This window comes from Pempheris klunzingeri, chromosome 16, assembly GCF_042242105.1.
Source record: "Pempheris klunzingeri isolate RE-2024b chromosome 16, fPemKlu1.hap1, whole genome shotgun sequence".
NCBI classification, from domain to species: Eukaryota; Metazoa; Chordata; class Actinopteri; order Acropomatiformes; family Pempheridae; genus Pempheris; species Pempheris klunzingeri.
The window spans coordinates 7,817,779-7,837,075 of NC_092027.1; the positions used below are offsets into that span (position 1 = coordinate 7,817,779).

Here is a 19,297-nt window from a genome sequence, read left to right on the forward strand (position 1 = left end):
AACAGGGAGCAATTTGATTCAGTGTTATAAAATATTAAAAATATGGCTTGGTGGAGCTTCAAACATAGCCTTTTTTTTTTTTTATAATGAGAGCATGTTGTTAACTGCTGGAGTAGGGCTGAAAAGAATTTATCCTAGGATGTAAAGCAGTTCAGCAGTTCTATGAAAGTGGTTCACAGTGTAAAATCATCAGTCAAAGCCAATCATCTCACATAAGACCCTTGGGGGAATAATCGTAAGTGGCATCAAAGGTCGAAGTATAAAGCAATACGATAGAATTGAAAACACCCAATTGACACATGGAATACTGTTACACTTTTAATTATGGCTTTACACTTTTACACAAAAATGACTTTGATATATATCTTTTCTGACCACTGGATCAGAATTCCCCTCTCAGTAATGAAAAACCTACAAAGATGTTCATCTTTTCTAGTGTACAGGCAGCGAGCCTTTATAAATATCTATATTCCCTTTATTCTCTTGGTCCCATTAAACAGACTCTTTTTGGATACAATGCGCACATACAAACACACATACACCCCCCTCCCCCCCCACACACACTATATATCTTTTTCCCTTTTTCCTCTCAGGCTGATTTTGCTGTCTTTATTTTACAATCCATACTCCTTGAGACATGATGTCAGCTTTCCCTGCAGCTTACTGCCTTGGATGGGTCTTTATATTTCTTTGCTGTGGGTAATTTCCATTTAATGCAACAAGAAATTATACTTGCACCTTGAATCTTGCGTTGCACTGTCATCCAGCCACAATGACATGAATCCAAGGCCACCTAGGAAAGCATTAAAGTATGCAGTTGAATAAACTTATAAGGGGGATATTAGTGTTAACTGGCTTAATGTTTTACATGGCTCCCTTTGACCCCCTTTTTTAAAATACACACTGTCCCTTTATTTCCTATACCTGAAAGAACATAAAAAATACTGTATATATCTCATTTGGTGTGCATAGATATTGGTAAAGTGCAAATAGTGTTTGGTTAAAAAAGCTTTACAATTCCATTTCTCTGTTTATAACTTGATCCAGTCTTTGAAGCATGTACAAGAAAAAAAGTCAGTCACTGCTATTTATATTAATGTTTTGATCTCTATATGGAAGTCAATCTCTGGTATCAGCATCAGAGTTTCCAGTTTGCTCCTCTGTCACACATTTCCGGTGAAACCATGGCAAACAATGCATCCACTGGAATTCCTTTTTCTCCCAGCTGCTTGTTTTTGGTTGTAATTCCTCTGCCTGCCTGCTCGGGGCAGTGCTTCTGTTGAGCTCTACTTCTCATCCACCACACAGATTTCTTCAGGGATCTTTTCCTCTGAGTCGGAGCGATCTGACAGCTTGTCCAGGTCGTCCATGTCGTCGAAGCGTTCAGCAACACACTGGGCTGTCAGACGGGCCTCCGGGTCGTGGTCCCAGCACTCCTCTATGGAGGCGCACACCATCTGGATGCCCTGCAGGGGGAGCGGTGGAGCACAGATATAATCAGTCAATAATTCTGACTCGGGGCGGGTCTGACTGAGACAGAATATCATCACTTCAAACTGAAACTATGAAAGTACATGTGTGTTTCCAACTGTGCGTTAATGCGTATGTAAGTTTGTGTATCGGAGTGTTTTCTATGAGTGGAGACAAAACAGAGGGAGACAAATACTACATCAGAATTATGCACCAATTTACCAGTTTATTAGGTACACCTAGCTAAAACAAGTGCTATCGAATGCAGCAGCACTGCAATAAATCCTCCCTTCATGAAGGTGATAATGTTCAGTTTTTAATGTTCACATTTATTTATGTGTGGTGCCTCTTACTGTGTGGTTGATCCAGCTGTTGGGGATCTCGGGTCTTCCTCTGTCTCGGAGAACGCTGTCCTTCATACTCTCCACACACGGGTGTTCCCGCAGGTTCCCAAAGGGTGGCTCGTACTCCTTCACCTCTGCATGAGCACAAGCACAAACAAGCAGTAGTTATGGAAAACCTCATCAAACTGGGGAGCTTTGGTTGTTTTATACAAGCAATAAACTTTGTGAAAGATACTTTATTGAAAGATACAGCTCTGTTGAATAGAAACACTAGATCAGATGGCAGTGCCCCACAGCGCACACATCAACAACACTTCTCAAAGGATCCACTGTGCGCTCTAAATTAAAACTGCAGGTTGCAAACTTTAAATAGCACTGAAGCAGCACAAACAACCAAAGAATCCTGTGCTGCTGATAGATGGGCCGAGGGGAGATTTGCTGAAGAGAAACACTTATTATTATCATATTTTTACCCTCAGCGTCAAGGGGCTTAAAGTATCTCACCAACGCAGCTCTGGCTTTGTGTCAGCTCTCTTACACAACAAAATCCAGAGTGCTTGTCGGCAAAGGCAGTTTACCAGTTGAATTTACTCAGGGCAGAATTTCAAAGCATCAGCGTGGAGGATATAGTCTGGAAATTGTGGGTCAAGAGTTTCCAAAGAGAGTTTATCTTAACACGAATTAATATATCCTTGGAGTAAAAGAACAAATCAAATTCCAATTTGCTTTGAAGCGTGAAGGGCTCGTATAAAGAAAACACAATTTTCAGAGAATCCATTGAGATAAGGAAAGCCTGATGAAGAATGTTTAAGTAAATAATTAGCTCCAGTGGATTTTCAATAATTGAAACATGACCAGGAGATGAAACAGCCGTTTTGAGAATCACACACCATTCCACGAATTACACTTTGACGAAGACAGACAGAAGCCTTCGAACAAGAAACAGACACAAAGAACACAATTTACACTTTACTGTTTTAGGCTGCTTTGAACACTTTCAGTCGACACTGTTGGCTGCTGTAAAACACTCTGATCCTTCTCGCGTTAACATCAGGATGGATACCTTTTGGGATTTCTGACCCTTGAAAGACAGCTACGTACTTGACTACACTGTTTTTGCAATTTAAAACTTTAACAGTTGAATATACTGTTCAGTCTGTTGTTGCACTTAATGTTAGATGACAGTTTTTACTCTAATGAGTAAACTACCAACAATGACGACATTTATCAAAGACATATTTGGTGCAACAGTGATATTTCTGATAATGATGCTATACATCTCATGTCATTAAGTTATGAAACATGCAGCTGAGGCTGACAGACTGTTGAGCATATAGCACAGCAACTGGGACATGATTGTCTACTGTAGTTTAGGAGTTTTGTCCCACAGAGTTTTCATGACGGGGACAACAACAAAGCAGTGCCAGCTGGGGTGATCCACCCAGTCCTGAGGCCAGCATGTGGCCTCTGCAAGTCAACTGACATGCCCTGTATGGAGAACAAGTGTTTAAATGTAATCAAATAACTGTTTGTTAAAGTGTTGATTCAGGGTAAAATACTGGAATTGACAATTTTTAGTATTACAGTTTGGTCACACATTTCACGGTTTCAAAATATGTTAAAAAGACGCTAACAGGAAGTTATGAAGCAGACAGGATTTGGAGGCTTCTGCGACACAGACAAGTGCAACAGAAGACTTTTTTCAGAGGCAGAAACTTCCTATTTTTTGCAAGTTAAGTTGCTCTGGTTTGGTTAAACATAGCTCCACCCAACCATCAGTCAGTATTTTAGGAGAAATGGAGACAGATGTTTCTCTTTGTTTTGACAGGTTCGAGGGAGTGTATAACTGTGCTCTATACTACAAATCCACTTTGGTAAGTGAGGCAAACATGTTTACGTGTTCATCTCCAAACAATGGGTCCAAAATATATGAATCATATACTACCGAGCATGTTGCAGTGTAAACAAAAGAGCGTAGTCCAGAATGGAAAGATTGACCAATCCTGCCCTAAAAGGAAAGAGGGTTTTCCAGGCAAACCTTAAATTAAACTCGGAACTTGCAAAAACTATTGAAAACACAACACAGGGTGAGGGAGGAATGCTGTGGTTTGCAAAAGTCACACACTGCCTATTGACAAGATTTCTGCAAAGCAATATGACAAGTTCAGCACAGTAACAATGGGGAACTTACATTATGTCTCCTACGACAGCTGACATGTAGTGATGTGACTTTTGCAACGCTAGCACATATTTCCTCCTTAATGTCTACTTTCCATGCCAGTTGTCAGGCACGAGTTTAGAAACTGTCTGGGAATCTGCAGCCAGGAGAAATTCAGTTAAATTTAGCTACAACGGACGACTGGGGAAACTTCTACATGAATGTCACCCTTCAGGAGCTTTGTGATATACATCCATGACAGTGCAGTCATGGTTCCACAGCTAACGACTACATGGATTCTTTCATGTCTTTGAAGGAATGACCAGCCTGAATTTCAACCATGCCACCTACTTTGCCACTTATTAACATTTCACTTGTTTTGATTATGGCCCTTGCACTTAGCGTCATGATATATATTTAGATAACTGTGGTCAAACTACAGTAGCAAGCCAAACAGGACCAAGACGAAAGAGAGAGAGAGACAAGCACAAACCATCCTAAATGATTACAACTAGTTTTAAAGCAAGAATACCACAATTTGAGATTTTGTTTGATATTCTAGACTAATTGAACTCAACAAAGCATAAATTCTGACAAAACTCAAAACAAAAATCCTGTTACCTAAACACAAATAACGGAAAAACACATTGACATGTGCTTGGAAATAAACTAGTAATGTGATCACAATAACACTGTCGCTTTCCCAAAGTCTGCTTGAGTCTGCAACAAAAGCTCGACTAATCCACTCCCAGCTGCCTCTGCTGGTTTTCATTAGGCTGCGGTGGCTGTGACACTTGTTTGTGTTCCACACAGGTTGTTAAAGTCATTTAGTACAGATGTATGCATGTACATTACACGTTAGCACAGTGTACTTTTGGACACATGGCACTGACTTGCCCTACCATTAATTATAGCTGATACGTGCCCTAGCCTAACCCCATTAAAGAAGACCAACAAACTATTTTAGCTCACAGAGAAACCAAATCGGTCACAACATTTTGTCCCCAATTCATCTACAATCAAGTGGTTAGAATCTAAAATTTGTACCCAAATGTGGACTACGGCAGACCCCCCACACACAAAAGACCATCAGGCCCTCCAGTCGTGGATGAGTTGATGTTCTGACATCTGGAGAGCAGCTGCCCTAACCTCTCCTCCTCTCCAGTCTAGCCCAACCTCTTTCTCTAGGGACTGAAGGCATTTCTCTGTCTGCCGCTCCACATTCAACACCACTCCACTATTATCCCCCTGCATAGCCCCACCCCCCCCGAGGAACGCCCTCCTAGTTTTTCCAAGCCCTAAATCTGGACCAGCTAAATTATACAGGAGAGACATTTTAGGGAACAGAGGCAGAGATAAAAAGGCCTGAGCCTTGAACCCAGCTTTTCCCTCTCGCCGAGATGCGTTGATCTCTCTGTTTCCCTCTCTTCCTCTGTCTTTAGAGTCTTGGAAGATAAAGAAAGCAAAGTGATGGCTCATGGCTGGCTGACTGGCGCTCTCGACAGACGGCTGTGTTCTTCTCGTCTCTCAGATCAGACCACGGCCCCAGGAACTGTGACAGAGCGGCTATGTGGCTGCCTGCCACGGAGACGCAGAGCGCTGATCATACATCTGTCTTCCACAGACACACATGCAGGCAGGTGGCAACACAGACAAGAGGAAACCAGGGCTTCACCCCAGTCATTATAATACTGCCCTGGGATGTGTCAATCTGAATTTCTCTGTGTGTGCACACGTGTTCATTTTTTGTCTCAAGTGAGGAGAGATCTCAGGGTGTCATCAGTGACTCACTGATCTCCTGGGACAACTTGGCAACCTCAGGGAAAACAAGAGACCAGCAGCGCGAAAGCATGAGACTCATTGAGTGCACTTTGTAAACACATCAGTTTTACTCCCATGGTGCTCTGAATCCAGAATCAATACCAGATCTCTGCCAGCATACTACGTGCAAAGAGATGTTTTAGCTGCCTGCGAAGCAAAACCAAATCACTGGATCTCATTTATGCAGCTTATTCTTTCCACCTTCCTCAGGGTCTGTCAAGGTGGGAGTCTGGTTGTCTCCGTACAACATTTGAACCTATCTGCATCTCGGTTTTAGGTTTTAATGAACTACTGAGTTCACCCGTCCGCCCGCTCGTCTCAAGAGATATGCCACGTCTAGAAAAAGTGGATAGAGATATACAGAAAAAAAGAAAACTATTCTGGCTGCTCCTATCTATAGTCTCTATCCTGTTCTAGGGGTGGGACGGGAACCCCTCTGCTTCCCCTCTCCAGTAAATCTACGCTAGCCTGTCCTCCCTGTCTGTGCCGGCATGAGTAAAGTTGGATGGCCGTCTACAGTGTTGCAGTGCAGTGGGAGAGTAATTAACTGCTGCCTCACCTGCCTGAGGGCAGGAAGAAAAAGACAGACAGAGAGGGGGTGAAAAATGTAGATAAACTGAAATGAAAGCTCGAAGTTTGGAAGCAGAGAATGTTTCTGTGCAAGGACAATTAGAATAATGTGTTCAAACAGGGTCTAAAACCATGTTTGCTGTCCTGCACAGTGTTGATGCTTGTTGAAATCTAAATAAATGCAATGCGAGGGAGTGAAAGATTCAGAAATAAACTCAGAAATGAGGAGGATGAGTGTAATGAATAAAGCTGTCGTCTGTCAAATCCCTCAAAAGGGAAACCAAGTGAAGCCACACTAACCTTTATTAATTTGTTCAGTCCATCACCACCAACATGTATTCTGTTCGCTCTCGTGAGACATTAGCTGCAAAACATCCTCATGCAAAGGAGACATCCTTACTTACAAAGTTAACTTTGCACTAAGTACAGCGCGTCTTGGGGAATGTACTCTTTGCAAAACAGGAAATAGTCTATTTTCTTTTCAAAGGTGTACCCTCAGGGCACACATATTCTTGCTGTTGGGAAGGAAAAGCAAGGGGGATTGTGGGTCACTCTACCGTGTTTTTACTTAAGAGGACTCTTGGGCAGAGTAACCATGCGATACACTTCAAGGGGGACCGTTGGGAAGATCGTGGGGGCAAAACAGGAAAGCACCAAAGTAGAAATGTTCATGCCCAAACCCAGCTTTCAATCACAGCTCTGACACAATGCAGACAGAAGCAGTCACAGAAACAAGTTGGACCACAGAGACACTAAAGGGAAGTGAAAACAAATGACTTAGTGTCGGCATGAACAACAGCCCTGTGGTTTGCCTTCAGATAATCACTCATTTCTATTATTTGCACACATCCTGGCCTTGTTTTTGCTACAGAATGACAAACACAAGTAACGGTACATTAGTAGAGTGAAAACTGATCCTGAGTCTTCTACGAGATGAATTGAATGTTTGACACTTTTGGATTTTGTTCCCACAGTGATTAATGGGTCGTGGAAGACGCACACATAAGTCCTGTCACACAGTGTCACCCATCTACAAAGTGGACTCAAGCTGGAGCTGGTCACTGTGCTCCTAATTGGTAAAGTCCCCAACGTACTCGTATTCCTTAGAGGTCAAGCGAGCTGCAGAGCCAATTTTTCTCCTCACAGTATTTCTAAGGATATTTAGACGGCCCTGAAGGGAATTTCAGTACTTGTATTGATTTCCTTTACAGTCGACGGCCCAAGCTAATCTCTAATTTACCAAGGAAAGTGCAGTTATCTCTATTATTAACCAAAGGTCACAAGTGATGTTTACTGTGTGTCCAGTTGGGGCACCGTGCTATTAGTCAGACAGTCGGAAATATCATGTTTAAAGCAGGCACCCACAAAACAGAACCGATCATGATAAACACACACACACAAATACAAAACACTGTCAGTCTCTCTGACAGTCTTAAGTCTCCGCTGGTGGCCTGGCAACCTAAAGGTGATATATCATATATATCATATATATCATATATATCACATTTAATAAGGTCCCATATTATGCAAAATGCACTTTTTAATGTATTCAACATGAATGTGTCCTCAATGTGCTTGTTGTCTCTCCTGCTCCATCTTTCAGTAAATGTTTGTGGAAAAAAACACCGTTTGGATTTTATATGATGTCACAAGGAGATCTGTTGATCATGTGACCTCCTCCAGCCCTTCAGCAGGTTGACTGCCTCCGTCCACTGAAAACCCCCTGTATCCACCTTGTTGTTTTTCCTCACTAACACACTAACGCTCCCAGTAACACGAAGATGTCTAGACGAGAGTTCAGACAGAGGCTGAAAACAGCTGCAGCAGCCACGGCTGCTATGAAAACATTTTTTTTTTTTTTTAACATTAGACCATGTAAACCTGCTCTAGTAGGACCTCCAAACTACTACTAATGTAGAATATAAAACAGCCAAACATTTCATTCTACATAATAAAAGTGGTCAGCAGCTCAAATCAAAAGCTGCTGTACATTCAACTCTTGATCTAACACCAGCATGAAGTCATCTCTCTCACTGTGGCATTACAGCAGCTCTGTTGCAACACTAAATTCTGTGATTATGATCTGACAACAGTGCAGTCTGATCAAAACTGTGTCTGACCCCATCTTACCTCCAATTGCGCTACACCTGGAGATAATTTCCCACAGTACAAGAGCCATGGAATAGACATCGGCCTGTTTAAAGGACTCTATGTTCTCTAGGTTGATCCTGGACTCCAACACTTCTGGAGCCATGTACCTGGCTGTACCCACCTGGGAAAAAACAGGAGAAAAAGATTTCTGTGTCATTACAGTCCATGTGACCACAGATGTCATAAATAGTAAGGGGGTGTACAATATTGTTTTGTATGGCTTAAACAGGGTGTTACAGATAAGAGGAGCTGGTAAACCACAAAATCAACCCACATTTAACCAATGACTACCTTGTTGAGTTGTTCATTTGAAAAAAAATATTGCTAAGAAGACCATTTACCTGCATTAATTAAGTGACAGGTGGTAAATTTGTCCTGTAGTAAGATGTCATATCACATTTACCTGAATCAAAGCACGTTTGAAGTAGAAAATAATTGGAAAAACAAAAGTGGCTTTGAGCTCAACAACACATTGCTTGTCTTCACATAATTACCACCTTGGAAAATTAGTTCACTGGCGCTGCCTCCAAATGCACTGAGGACATTACAATGCATTAGGTGTGCTATGCAGCAATGGGTGAGGCCTTTTCATAATGAGTCATTTTCATCACAGATTCTAATATGACTCTGGCCTATTACAACAGTGCAATGAGTCCATTAAGAATCAATCAAGCCTGGCTGTCTTCTGAGTATAATAAAATGACAACCTAAGAAGACTTACAACTCGATTTCTATCAGTGTTATCCATCTGGGGCCAAGATACAGAGACAGCCAAATATTTAGAGATGGTATCCCTGAGTCATGAGGAGTAGAAAGGAAAAGTCTGACTGATAGCACAGGTGGTTTAAGGGTCTGATAAATATCTTAATAAAGTATATGGCGGGGATTGGAATGGCCTGTGTCTGGGGTGCCAGCACAGACAGTAACAGGAGAGGATTTTTTTGTATCTCTGAGGGGATCAACAGCAGAGTGAAACTAGATTAAAAAGAAAGGATTAGAAGGCTTTACCTGCCCACTGTTGGCCAGCTCATCCACAGACAGAGTGTTGTCCAGGCGAAGGGCGAGGCCAAAGTCACACAGGCAGCAGGTCATGTTGTTTTTTACAAGTATGTTGGAGCTCTTAATGTCCCTGTGGGCGATGGGCACCTTGTAGCGGCCGCAGGGGGTGTGGTCACTGTGAAGGTGCGCTACTCCCTGAGCTAGTGAACTCCCCAGCAGCCACAGGTCGTGCCAGTTGATAATATGATGAGTCAAGTAATCTTGGAGGTTCCCTCTTGGCTGGTAGGCTGTGATCAGCCAGTACTGTCTCTGCACCTTCCTTTCCTCTGCTGTCAGGAAGTGAAGCACATTATCGTGTCTCAAGTCTGCGTCTGAGAATATTTCCTTCTCATTCTTCCAGGAGGTGTACTCCTCGACTTGGAATATCTTTATGGCCACTGTCTCAAAGCCCTGCTCCTCGCTGACCGAGGAACCCTGCTTAAGCTTGGCTTTGTAGACTTCAGCAAAGCGGCCTTTTCCAACCTGAACATCCAGTTCGATGGGCAGCAGCTCCGTGTTGTGGTTGAGGTTGTTGGCGTGCGTGGAGCTACTGTCCGAACCTTCGTCGTCTATCATGATGGCGTGAGCATCACTGAGGTCCATCGGCAGACCCTTCTTGCGCCTGGAGCTGGCTTGCCGCTGGTGGTAGACCCGATAACAGTAGAAGGAAGTGATGACAACAACAGCCATAACCAGCAGAGGCACCAGGCTGACTAAGATGACTGCCACCACCTGGGAATCCCTGTCTGAGGGAAAAAAAGCCAAAAATGATGAGAAGGAAGACACCCACATTTATATAGTTAACTTTAACACAGCATTAACTATTATTTTTATATCAGCAGTGGTAAAATATGACAATGTGTTATGCGAAAGTGTGACTGGCATTGACGACCGCACAGAAAATTACCCCCCTGCCTGCAGTTCTACAGAGCGTTTCAGCATCTTTCAGCTCCTTGTTTTAGTTTTGCGACAACTTAACTTCTTTGTTGTGGTTGTTTTCAAACACAACATGCATCTGTTTGCAACAAAACTGTTCTGATTAACCCACTGTACACTACCTGCACAACATAAAACCACAAATTTAGCTGCCTAAGTGCGAGAAATTTCTCTAAGGAGTTGGTGGAGACCAAAATTGAGCTACAAGATGACTAAATATTCAGGTTGTCAGAAATGATTCAGAATTGATGCTAATGATTACTTTCTCCGTGTCTGCTGATTGTGATTTCTGTCAACCACATTTGTATCGTTCAAAGTAATCTTTAAAAGTGGGACATTTTACTATTCTCTTATATATTATATTGAATATTATCTTGGATAGAATTCTGTCTTAGCCTCTTTGTCCATGGGAACGTTAGTTTCTTTCAAAACACTAAATTTTTCCACTTTCTGGAATGATCATAAATATTGCAATTTGTCTCCCACTATACAAAGAAATAAAACTCAAATTCTGTCCTGGCAGATTATATCTAAAATGGTAAAGTAATATTTTCAGAGAAGCAGAGGAACCTGACCCTTCCCTGTGGAATGTCTATAAGCATCAGAAAACTGTCTGAGCCACGAAAGCAAATTGCTCCAAACCCTGACCCAGTCAACCACATATTGTGTCTCTTTATAGTATATGTCTGATTCTTATAATTTAGGACGTGGTATGTCTGGGAGCTGCTACGGTTTTGGCAGAAAGTGAAAGTTTATGTTTCTGTTTATGGTCCAGTTTTTGAAGCTACAGTCATAAAAGAAGACCTATAAAAAGTATATCACCAGACACAACATACTAAAGAAGAAAACCTCAAATTGTTCACGGTTTAATAAGTTCTAAATTTAATCATTTATATGTCATCTTGTCTAGTTGCTCTGCGTGCCACACAAGTACCCTAAACATTTTCCATTTATAATGACCAGCCTTGAAATTCATAAGCTAGCTGGGGATTCTGCTTGCAAAACGTGAGATAGCTGTAGTTTCAAAGCAGAAATGTGCTCACATTTTTCCCCATTTTGCTTAAAAAGTGGTGACAAACACATTTTAGAGGCAAGCGTAGAGGTGAGGAGCACAGTCGGGTTGAAAAAAGGGAGGAGGACAAATGGGAAGGCATCTAACTAACTGGCCAGTCAAGCCCTCTGGTTCTCTCTAATTTTTTTTTTCTCAACAGGAAACCACATGTCTGAAATCCTCAACGTGGCCCCAGCGAGTTTGTTTTTATTTTCATAGAGTGAGAAGCTATTTCTCACAACAAACCAGTGACTGTGCCTCTGGGACTCTGTCTGCTTTGGCCAAAACCTTCACTTGAAATATTACAGGCTCAGAAGAAAAGGTTCTGTGAGTGGCAACATTTGTGAATAACAGTGAAGATTAATGCTAAATATGGGGGATTGTACCCATCTAATTAAAACCCATCATTTTAAAGTTTTCCTCCAGTTGGTCTGAAGTATTGTTTATAAACCTAATAGTTTCGTAAATCGTAATAGTTTACATTTTGATAAATATGCTTGTTCTTTTTCTTTTCTTTCTCTTCTTGAGTTAGATGAGAAAATCAGTACCTGCCTCATATTTTAAGCTAAATATGAAGTTAGAGAAAGAAGACAATTAGCTTAGCGTAAATACTGGAAACAGGGCAACACAACTAGCCTGCCGAAAGCTAACAAAATCTGCAACAAAACAAAGCAACAGATCAGTGGCTTCTTCTTTGACTGGCAACCAGCAGGCTAGTTTCCCGTCTCCAGTCTTTCTGCTGAGCTAAGTCATCGTCTCATCTCTCAGCAAGAATGTGAATATGCATGCTTAAAATTTTTAAAGCTTAGGTAATGCCTATTGAAAAGAACTGATTCATTGTATCATTATTATTATTATTATTATTATTATTAATAATAATAGTTGTAGTAGAAGTAGTATTAGTACTAGTCGTTTAGCATCACAGGCTTGTTGTCCTCAATTTAGGTCTCCATTTTTTATCTATTCCAATGTTTTTGTAAATGTATTTCTGACAAGAAGGTTAAAAACACCATTACCTGCTTGTCAGGGCAACAGGCATAGTGTGGAAAGAGCGTTTACTGTTACCATCTTAACTCTGAGGTATTTCAGCTGGTATGTGACAAACAACTTTCCTTGGCTGGCTTTGAGAGGTTTTTGCAGTGCCCTAAATTTATCCTTCAGTTGTGGGAAAAATAATACTGTAAGTGCAGGAAGAATGCTTTGTACAATGGGACACTAGTGAGCAAAGCAAGAGGTACATTTGCCCAAATTTACCGGTATTGTTGCCTTCTAGTTGCTATTTCTGCTGGAACTCCTTCATTACAACACTGTTTCATGTTAGTCACTGAGAAGCTACAGACAGAGCACAGACATTCTCAATAGCAAGTAAATGTATTTCCATTACGTGTTTTGCACTGTGCAGATGCTTTCAATTTGGCTCAGTGCAGGGCCAGGTCTCGGAAATGTACCTCAGTGTTATTGTTGCCTGGATGCTGTAGTCAAAATACATCTGATACCAGGGCCAATGCTGTAACTGGAGTCTACAAGCCAATACCTCCAAAAGCTGTTTGTAATCATGTATCTGGAGAACATTACGGTGCACACGTGTTAGCATTCATGCATGACGCCTTACATGACAAGCTGATAGAAACTGGCATCGTATTATTTGGCCGACCATGACTATGACGTTACCATGTTATGTTGTACAGATGTAAGAACCGAAGAGTCCCAAGTGTACATGCAGAAAACAGTGCAACTGCACTATTGAGTGTAAAAAATAAAAGGTGTGAAATGTATTGACTGTGAGAGAGAAGGAGTAATACAGAACTTTAAATAACTTAAAAGGAGCAGGTCTTAAATGTGGGAAATACACTCTTAATATACTTTTTTCCAGCATTAGATAAGATTGATACCACTTTCATGTCTGTCCATTCAGTGTAAGGCTACAGCCAGAGGGAGTTTATCTTAGCAGGAAACAGGAGGAAACAGCAGTCTTTATGTTAAACTAAGCTGGTGGGTGTTGCTCCATATATGACACAGTGCTGTTAATCATCTCATCTGACTCTACGCAGGAAAACAAATGAGTAAATTTCTCAAAACGTTAAAAAGGAACTGTTCTTTTAATGTCAAAATGATGTCATTGCATGTTATGAAACATTGTTGGACAAAATCACTATTACAATATTGTGAAAGCACAGTCCACAAAAGCTACATTAGCTGAAGAAACCTACTGAGCTGTAGAGTGGGTGAAAATGAAGAGGAGCATGCTAAATATTTGGGTTTTAACTTACAGGAGTTAAAGAAGATGTGCTCATTGCACTCATCCTCAGAGCAGGAACAGATAAAGAACTGTGAGCCCATGCCCTTTCTTTCCTTCATCTCACACTTGCTGTTGCTGTAATCCTCCAGGACCAGGCCGTACAGTTTCTGAGCTGGGTTGTGGCAGATTGTTTCAAAGGATTCGTTGCCATCTTTCCTCCTCCTTGGAAAGAGAAAACACACATAGAAAGGACTGCCATTTACTGGATTATGTTTGATTTGTAGTCTATGTTCACAGCTCTTTTGGCAATGAAGCCCCTTCTCAGAGACGTGTACTGTCCCCTTTTCAGAGAGCTGTATTATCTTGTAACAAGGCAATGATGGCAGTTGTGCAAATAATGCAGTTTTTCAGCCATACAGTGATAAAGTGATTACGGGAAATGGCATATTTGTCTCTTTCAGGAGTCCACAGTCTCAGCATTATGCAAATGACTGCAACACAGTGGCCACATTTACAAACAGCTTGATTTTGAAATGCCATCACAAACAGGAAACAAGGAAAACCCTGAACCTGCACAAATATGCATATTAAAATGCTGCTTCCCTGCTGAGCAGCGTCACGAGAAACATTCTAAAAAGGTGCTGCTGTCTATGTGCCATTAGCTTTCTGCTGACCTCAGCTCATAACATGCCCGCAACACTGCTAATATAATGAGAAACAGCAGCACAGCCTTAAGCTTTTCACACCAACACAAATCTGCTTCCTGCTGCTTCTCACATTCGGAGTCGGAGATTCAATGCTGATGGGTGGTTTGGTGCTTATTTGCTGTCATAATCCACTCAACTGTTTTCGCCAGAGTGCTGACTGACAAAGTGTTCAAAGGAAAAGGTCACTTCCAAGGAAGACATGCAAGGACTTCTGGGAGGAAAAGATGCTCAATCTGATGAATAAAAGAGTATCCATTGTGCCTTCATTTCCTCACGTCTTTGTTTGACCATTTAATATGACACAAAATTATATTTTTACTTTAGCTCATTCATTTTTGTCTAAAGCCATTTTGCATCACAATCCTGGCTTTAATTTATCTAGAAATGTGGTTTGAAAATCCAGCTTTTTTTGGGTTTAGGTGAGTGGACACTTACCAGACACTGACACACACATCTTGGTCGTCGAGGCAAATGGATGTGATGTCACACTCCACCTTGCAGCTCCCTTTACCTGCGCAGCTGGTTGGCCGCACATCACAGAACTTGCAAAGCCGTTTAACCTTCATTATAGAGGCCTCTGGAGAGGTGAGAGAGGAAAGATGGTGAGTCTGGGCATAGAAATAAAAAAAACATTCAGCCAGACTACTCTGACTCAAGTACAGTCAAGCCCATTTCTTCATATGCAGTTGGGTTGACTGAGGAGCATTTGACATTAAAATAAGAAACTACTCAGAAATGCAATGCAATTCATGAAAACAAATAACAGGCAGGTACACATGATATTTATTAGCATGAAAAGCAAGAAAAACTTAGAATTCAATTAAAGAGTGGGAGTCTTTTGGAATTTGCCACTAAGTAGAAGCAGATATTCAACGTAATAACCACAAGAAAATCCAAACTATTTCATCCTAGAGGGGTGGACAGATATTTTTCCCCCTGTGAAGTCTGAACAATAAGAGCAGCGTGTAGTGGCATCCACCTCCTTTGGGCTTGTTCAGACTTGAATTTGCTGGCAGGCAGACCCATATCAGTGAGACAGACAGGATTGTGCGATGAGTGCCTGTGGGTTTGATAATCATCTAAGGAGACAACTGCCAGACAGGCAAGAACAACAAACAAAGGAAACATGGATGCATCTCAGAGCTGAGGAGTCTCTAATTTGTCAAGCCGATGAGCTGGCACCCCCATCCAGAAAGGTGTTGTGCCAATTTTGTTTGTGAATATCAAAAAAAATGGGAGGGCGATGTTATGTCCCAGTGTCTATGAATGTATGGAGAGAGACAGAAACGTTTGTGCGTGTGTGTACGTGTTGGCGAGTGTTTGTGCTCGTGGGGAACTTCTTCGACTGCAGCCTGCAGTTTGTTCTCACACTGAGAAGCTGATAAAAATCAGCCAGGCAGCATACTCTCTGTTTGGCATACGAAGGAGAGATGGAGCAACAAGGAAGGTGAATAATCTCTCTTCCACGATTTTCCTTTTCCTAAAAGGGAGAACTCCCCACCACATAAAAGTACGAGTGGAAAGTGGCTCTTGTGGCTTTAAGAGTTGGAAACGATCCTTAACAAAAAAAGAAAAAAAAAAAAAGAGGATATTCCAGGATCAATCTAGCAGCAGTGGTTGAAGCATCATCAGGAAAGAATGTGTCTCACAGACAATCCCACGTGACTTTGTTAGTAAATGATGAGTTTGTAAGAGCTCACACAAAGTGGCTCGATGGAGATAAGGCCTCTCTCTGCGAGCCTATTGAGTAAACAGAGGTCGGCAGAGAAATCTCCACATGATGACGGCTGTGCTCCTTCCAGACCTTTAGAGTTAACGGTGAGAAATAATACAAACAGAGATAAGCTGAAATCAAAACGGACTGATCGGAAAAACAGAGGAAATGAAAAAGCATGTGACAGCACTACTACAGCAAAACCACATAACCACACATCAACTGTGTGCTGCCTCCGTGAACCTGCTCCCAGCATCACAATACGCAGCTGGAGACCAAACCAAGACAGAAAGTGGGTTAATTTTACATTCTAGAGTTTAAAACACGACTTCCTGGCATTACGAACAAACATGTGTTACGTATCTTAAGAGGTGTCTGTAGATGGCACTGACAGGACTTTGATCACATGACCTCAACGTGAGACGTTTTGGACTAGGAAGTGCAAATGAAAGCAGACTTCATGACACAAGACAGTGAAGAAGTCTGTCCAGTAACCGTTCGCTCCTGAATTCACACCGACTTGAGGAAAAGGTGCTGTGTGTGTGTGCGTGTGCGATCTTAAGCTGGTACAAAAAGCTTACTGTGTCATCTCACCCAATCTGCCGGGTGGGGTTAGACCTGTGGCTTGCAGCACCAGAAATACTGTACAGCTTGGTGCATGAAAGTGCAGCACATCTAGAGCACTAAATGTCGCTGACATCGTGCTCCTGCTGCCAGTGTGAGACACTTTCACAAGAAGTTAGCAGGACATTACAGACAAGGATTGAGTCTGCATACCCCCCCCCCCCCGCAAAAAAGTCATGAAAATATCTGAACTCCAGACTAAACTACTTGACAGAGCAATTTAAAGCTCGGCCTGGCGGGTTGGTGATGTGTTTTGAAGTAAATCAGCACTGAGGGGGATAGTCCATGCCTGAGTGCTGGTGTTGGGAGGGTGGCTGAGCCGGAGTAATTATATCATTAGAGCAACTCCTCTGAAAGAGCATGTCATTTAAACCCAGGAGGCGGGCTATGGAAGGGATGAATGGTAGTAATTGTCACCCAGGGCTACATATAATTGCAGAGAGGGGGGAAAGAGGATTAGGAGCAGCCAAAGCCACTTGGTGCCGCTGGGACTGAGTCTGAGACAGATGAAGGTAAAACACTGTCTTCCTTAGGGGGGGGGGGGGGTGCTAGACCTGTGAGCATCAAAGATGGAGATAAGGCATCTGAGGAAGGCTTTAAAGGGCTGCAACAGGTGGTGTCCACCTAAGAGCCAATGTAGCTTTCACAATGAGCAGGTTAACAGTGTAAACAGAAATTCATTTACATTTCAAGACGACAGGGGGGTGTAGTGGAAGTGCTGTAACACAAAGGCTTGCAGATAATATAGATAGATAGATAGATAGAGAGAGAGAGAGAGAGAGAGAGAGAGAGAGCATTTAAAGCTCAATAATTGCGCATTTCAGCCATTTGTTTTGAATAAATAAATTAGTTTTGTCAATAAAAAGCGGTGTATTAATGTGCTACGGGCCTGAATAAAACACCTGTGTAACAATGAGTAGCATGTAGTTTAGGTGTTTTTCTTTTTTAGCGCTCCACACTTTCTCCTGACAGCCGCAGCTTCGACAAACTTTTTCTGCAAGTTTTAAGCTCAACTCACCCGCCTCCACGAGCAGAACACTACCAAAGAGTATCGCTCCACACCAAAAAGCGGAAAACCGAAGTAGCTCCATTTAGAAACGGACTGGACTCCCCCCTCTTTCTCATTAATTTACCAAAGCTGTGACCACGGGTGGGTATCCAGCCTCCGCGCACTTTGGGTTCGCCTGTTATTCCACCAAGACGCCTTCACTGCTCCGGCTAGAAGAGGCACAGTCAACACACCAGGCAGGACTTGCCCTATATGACTCACAGCATGTGCATGAAACAGGAAATCTTCTGAGGGGTTGGACAGTTTTTTTTCTCTCTCTTCTTCTTCTTCTTCTGTTACTACTACTTCTCAGTCAAGCTCATGTGGCTCACAAAGTCCAAGTCATGAACCATGTCATTAGGAGGCTGAAACCCTGCAGGGCAAGACTTGAAATGACATGTTCTAAAATAGCTTAACCAGAAGCTTCACCTATAGGTTACAACTGTATGCAAACACCCTGATTTACTTCAAAGTAATGGCACCTTTCAGATCTTATTCAGGGGCGTCAGCTCGCTGCTGGGTTCTGCTCGTGTTTAATTTTAATTTCCAAACTCATTTAGGTATCCATTCCAAGTCCACTAAATGACATTCCTCTGCTGGGGTTTTTTTTTTTCTGGAGAGGTTCCAGGCTCACAGTTAATCAAGGATGACATAAGAAGTGGCGAGAGTCACTCCATATCTCACAGTGTTGGTTTTTATTGAAGACACGCAGAGGTTAAGTCCACTCTAACACCCATAAATTAGCCCTTATTGCTGGGGCTTTGCAGACATGTGTTTTTGCTCTGCATACTCGAAGCATGATGTCAGGTTTCAGTCCTGACCCTGTGACCCTGGAGCTTATAACTCTCCGCACAGGACGTGTACTCCTTCTTACACCACTGGCTCACTGAGCTTTATTAACAGCCTCTGTGTTGCTTTTGATGGGCCTGTTTGAGTGTAGGTGTATTGTAGTGGAGAAATGCTTCAGAACTTGCCTGAAAATAATCACGTTCTCTACAGCATCAAAGGTGATCCAGTTACAGTTGTCTGTACATCCTTGGGTACATTTTAAACAGGAGCTGATAATAGTTAATTCAGTACGCTTTTAAGGGGGCAGTTTGCTAAAATGTAGACAAATATAGGCTGGGGGAGGGGTCACAGCCTTTTAAAACCACTGGTCGACATTTTTGGGAGATTTAGTTTAGCTCAGCCCTGTTTTACTTTTGGCGCTGGGTGGGTGTGGGCGGTAGGTTGTGTGTGTGTGTGTGTGTGTGTGTGTGTGTGTTTGTTCAAGCCTGTGTGCCAGGCAGCCGTTCAGCACTGCAAGATGGGGTCCAAGCCACAAGGTGGAGATCCGACAACGCTGTGAGACCAAAACCGCCATTCCCCACTGACCTCAGCACATGTGGGCTCCCAGAGGGTCACTACATCCTGCTCGCTGACCACA

The 19,297-nt window shown here is 42.3% G+C and overlaps 1 protein-coding gene across 1 annotated transcript; it reads right to left on the reverse strand.

The window, feature by feature from the left end:
* Positions 1–305: 305 nt before the first annotated feature.
* On the reverse strand, positions 306–17,978 carry LOC139215686 (TGF-beta receptor type-2-like). Its single transcript, XM_070846716.1, has 7 exons — positions 17,842–17,978; positions 14,921–15,062; positions 13,810–14,000; positions 9,523–10,298; positions 8,494–8,635; positions 1,824–1,948; positions 306–1,466 (listed from the first exon to the last, which is right to left on the reverse strand). The coding sequence occupies exons 1-7, from the start codon at positions 17,912–17,914 to the stop codon at positions 1,287–1,289; spliced, it is 1,629 nt and encodes a 542-aa protein (XP_070702817.1). The 5' UTR covers positions 17,915–17,978; the 3' UTR covers positions 306–1,286.
* Positions 17,979–19,297: the final 1,319 nt, after the last annotated feature.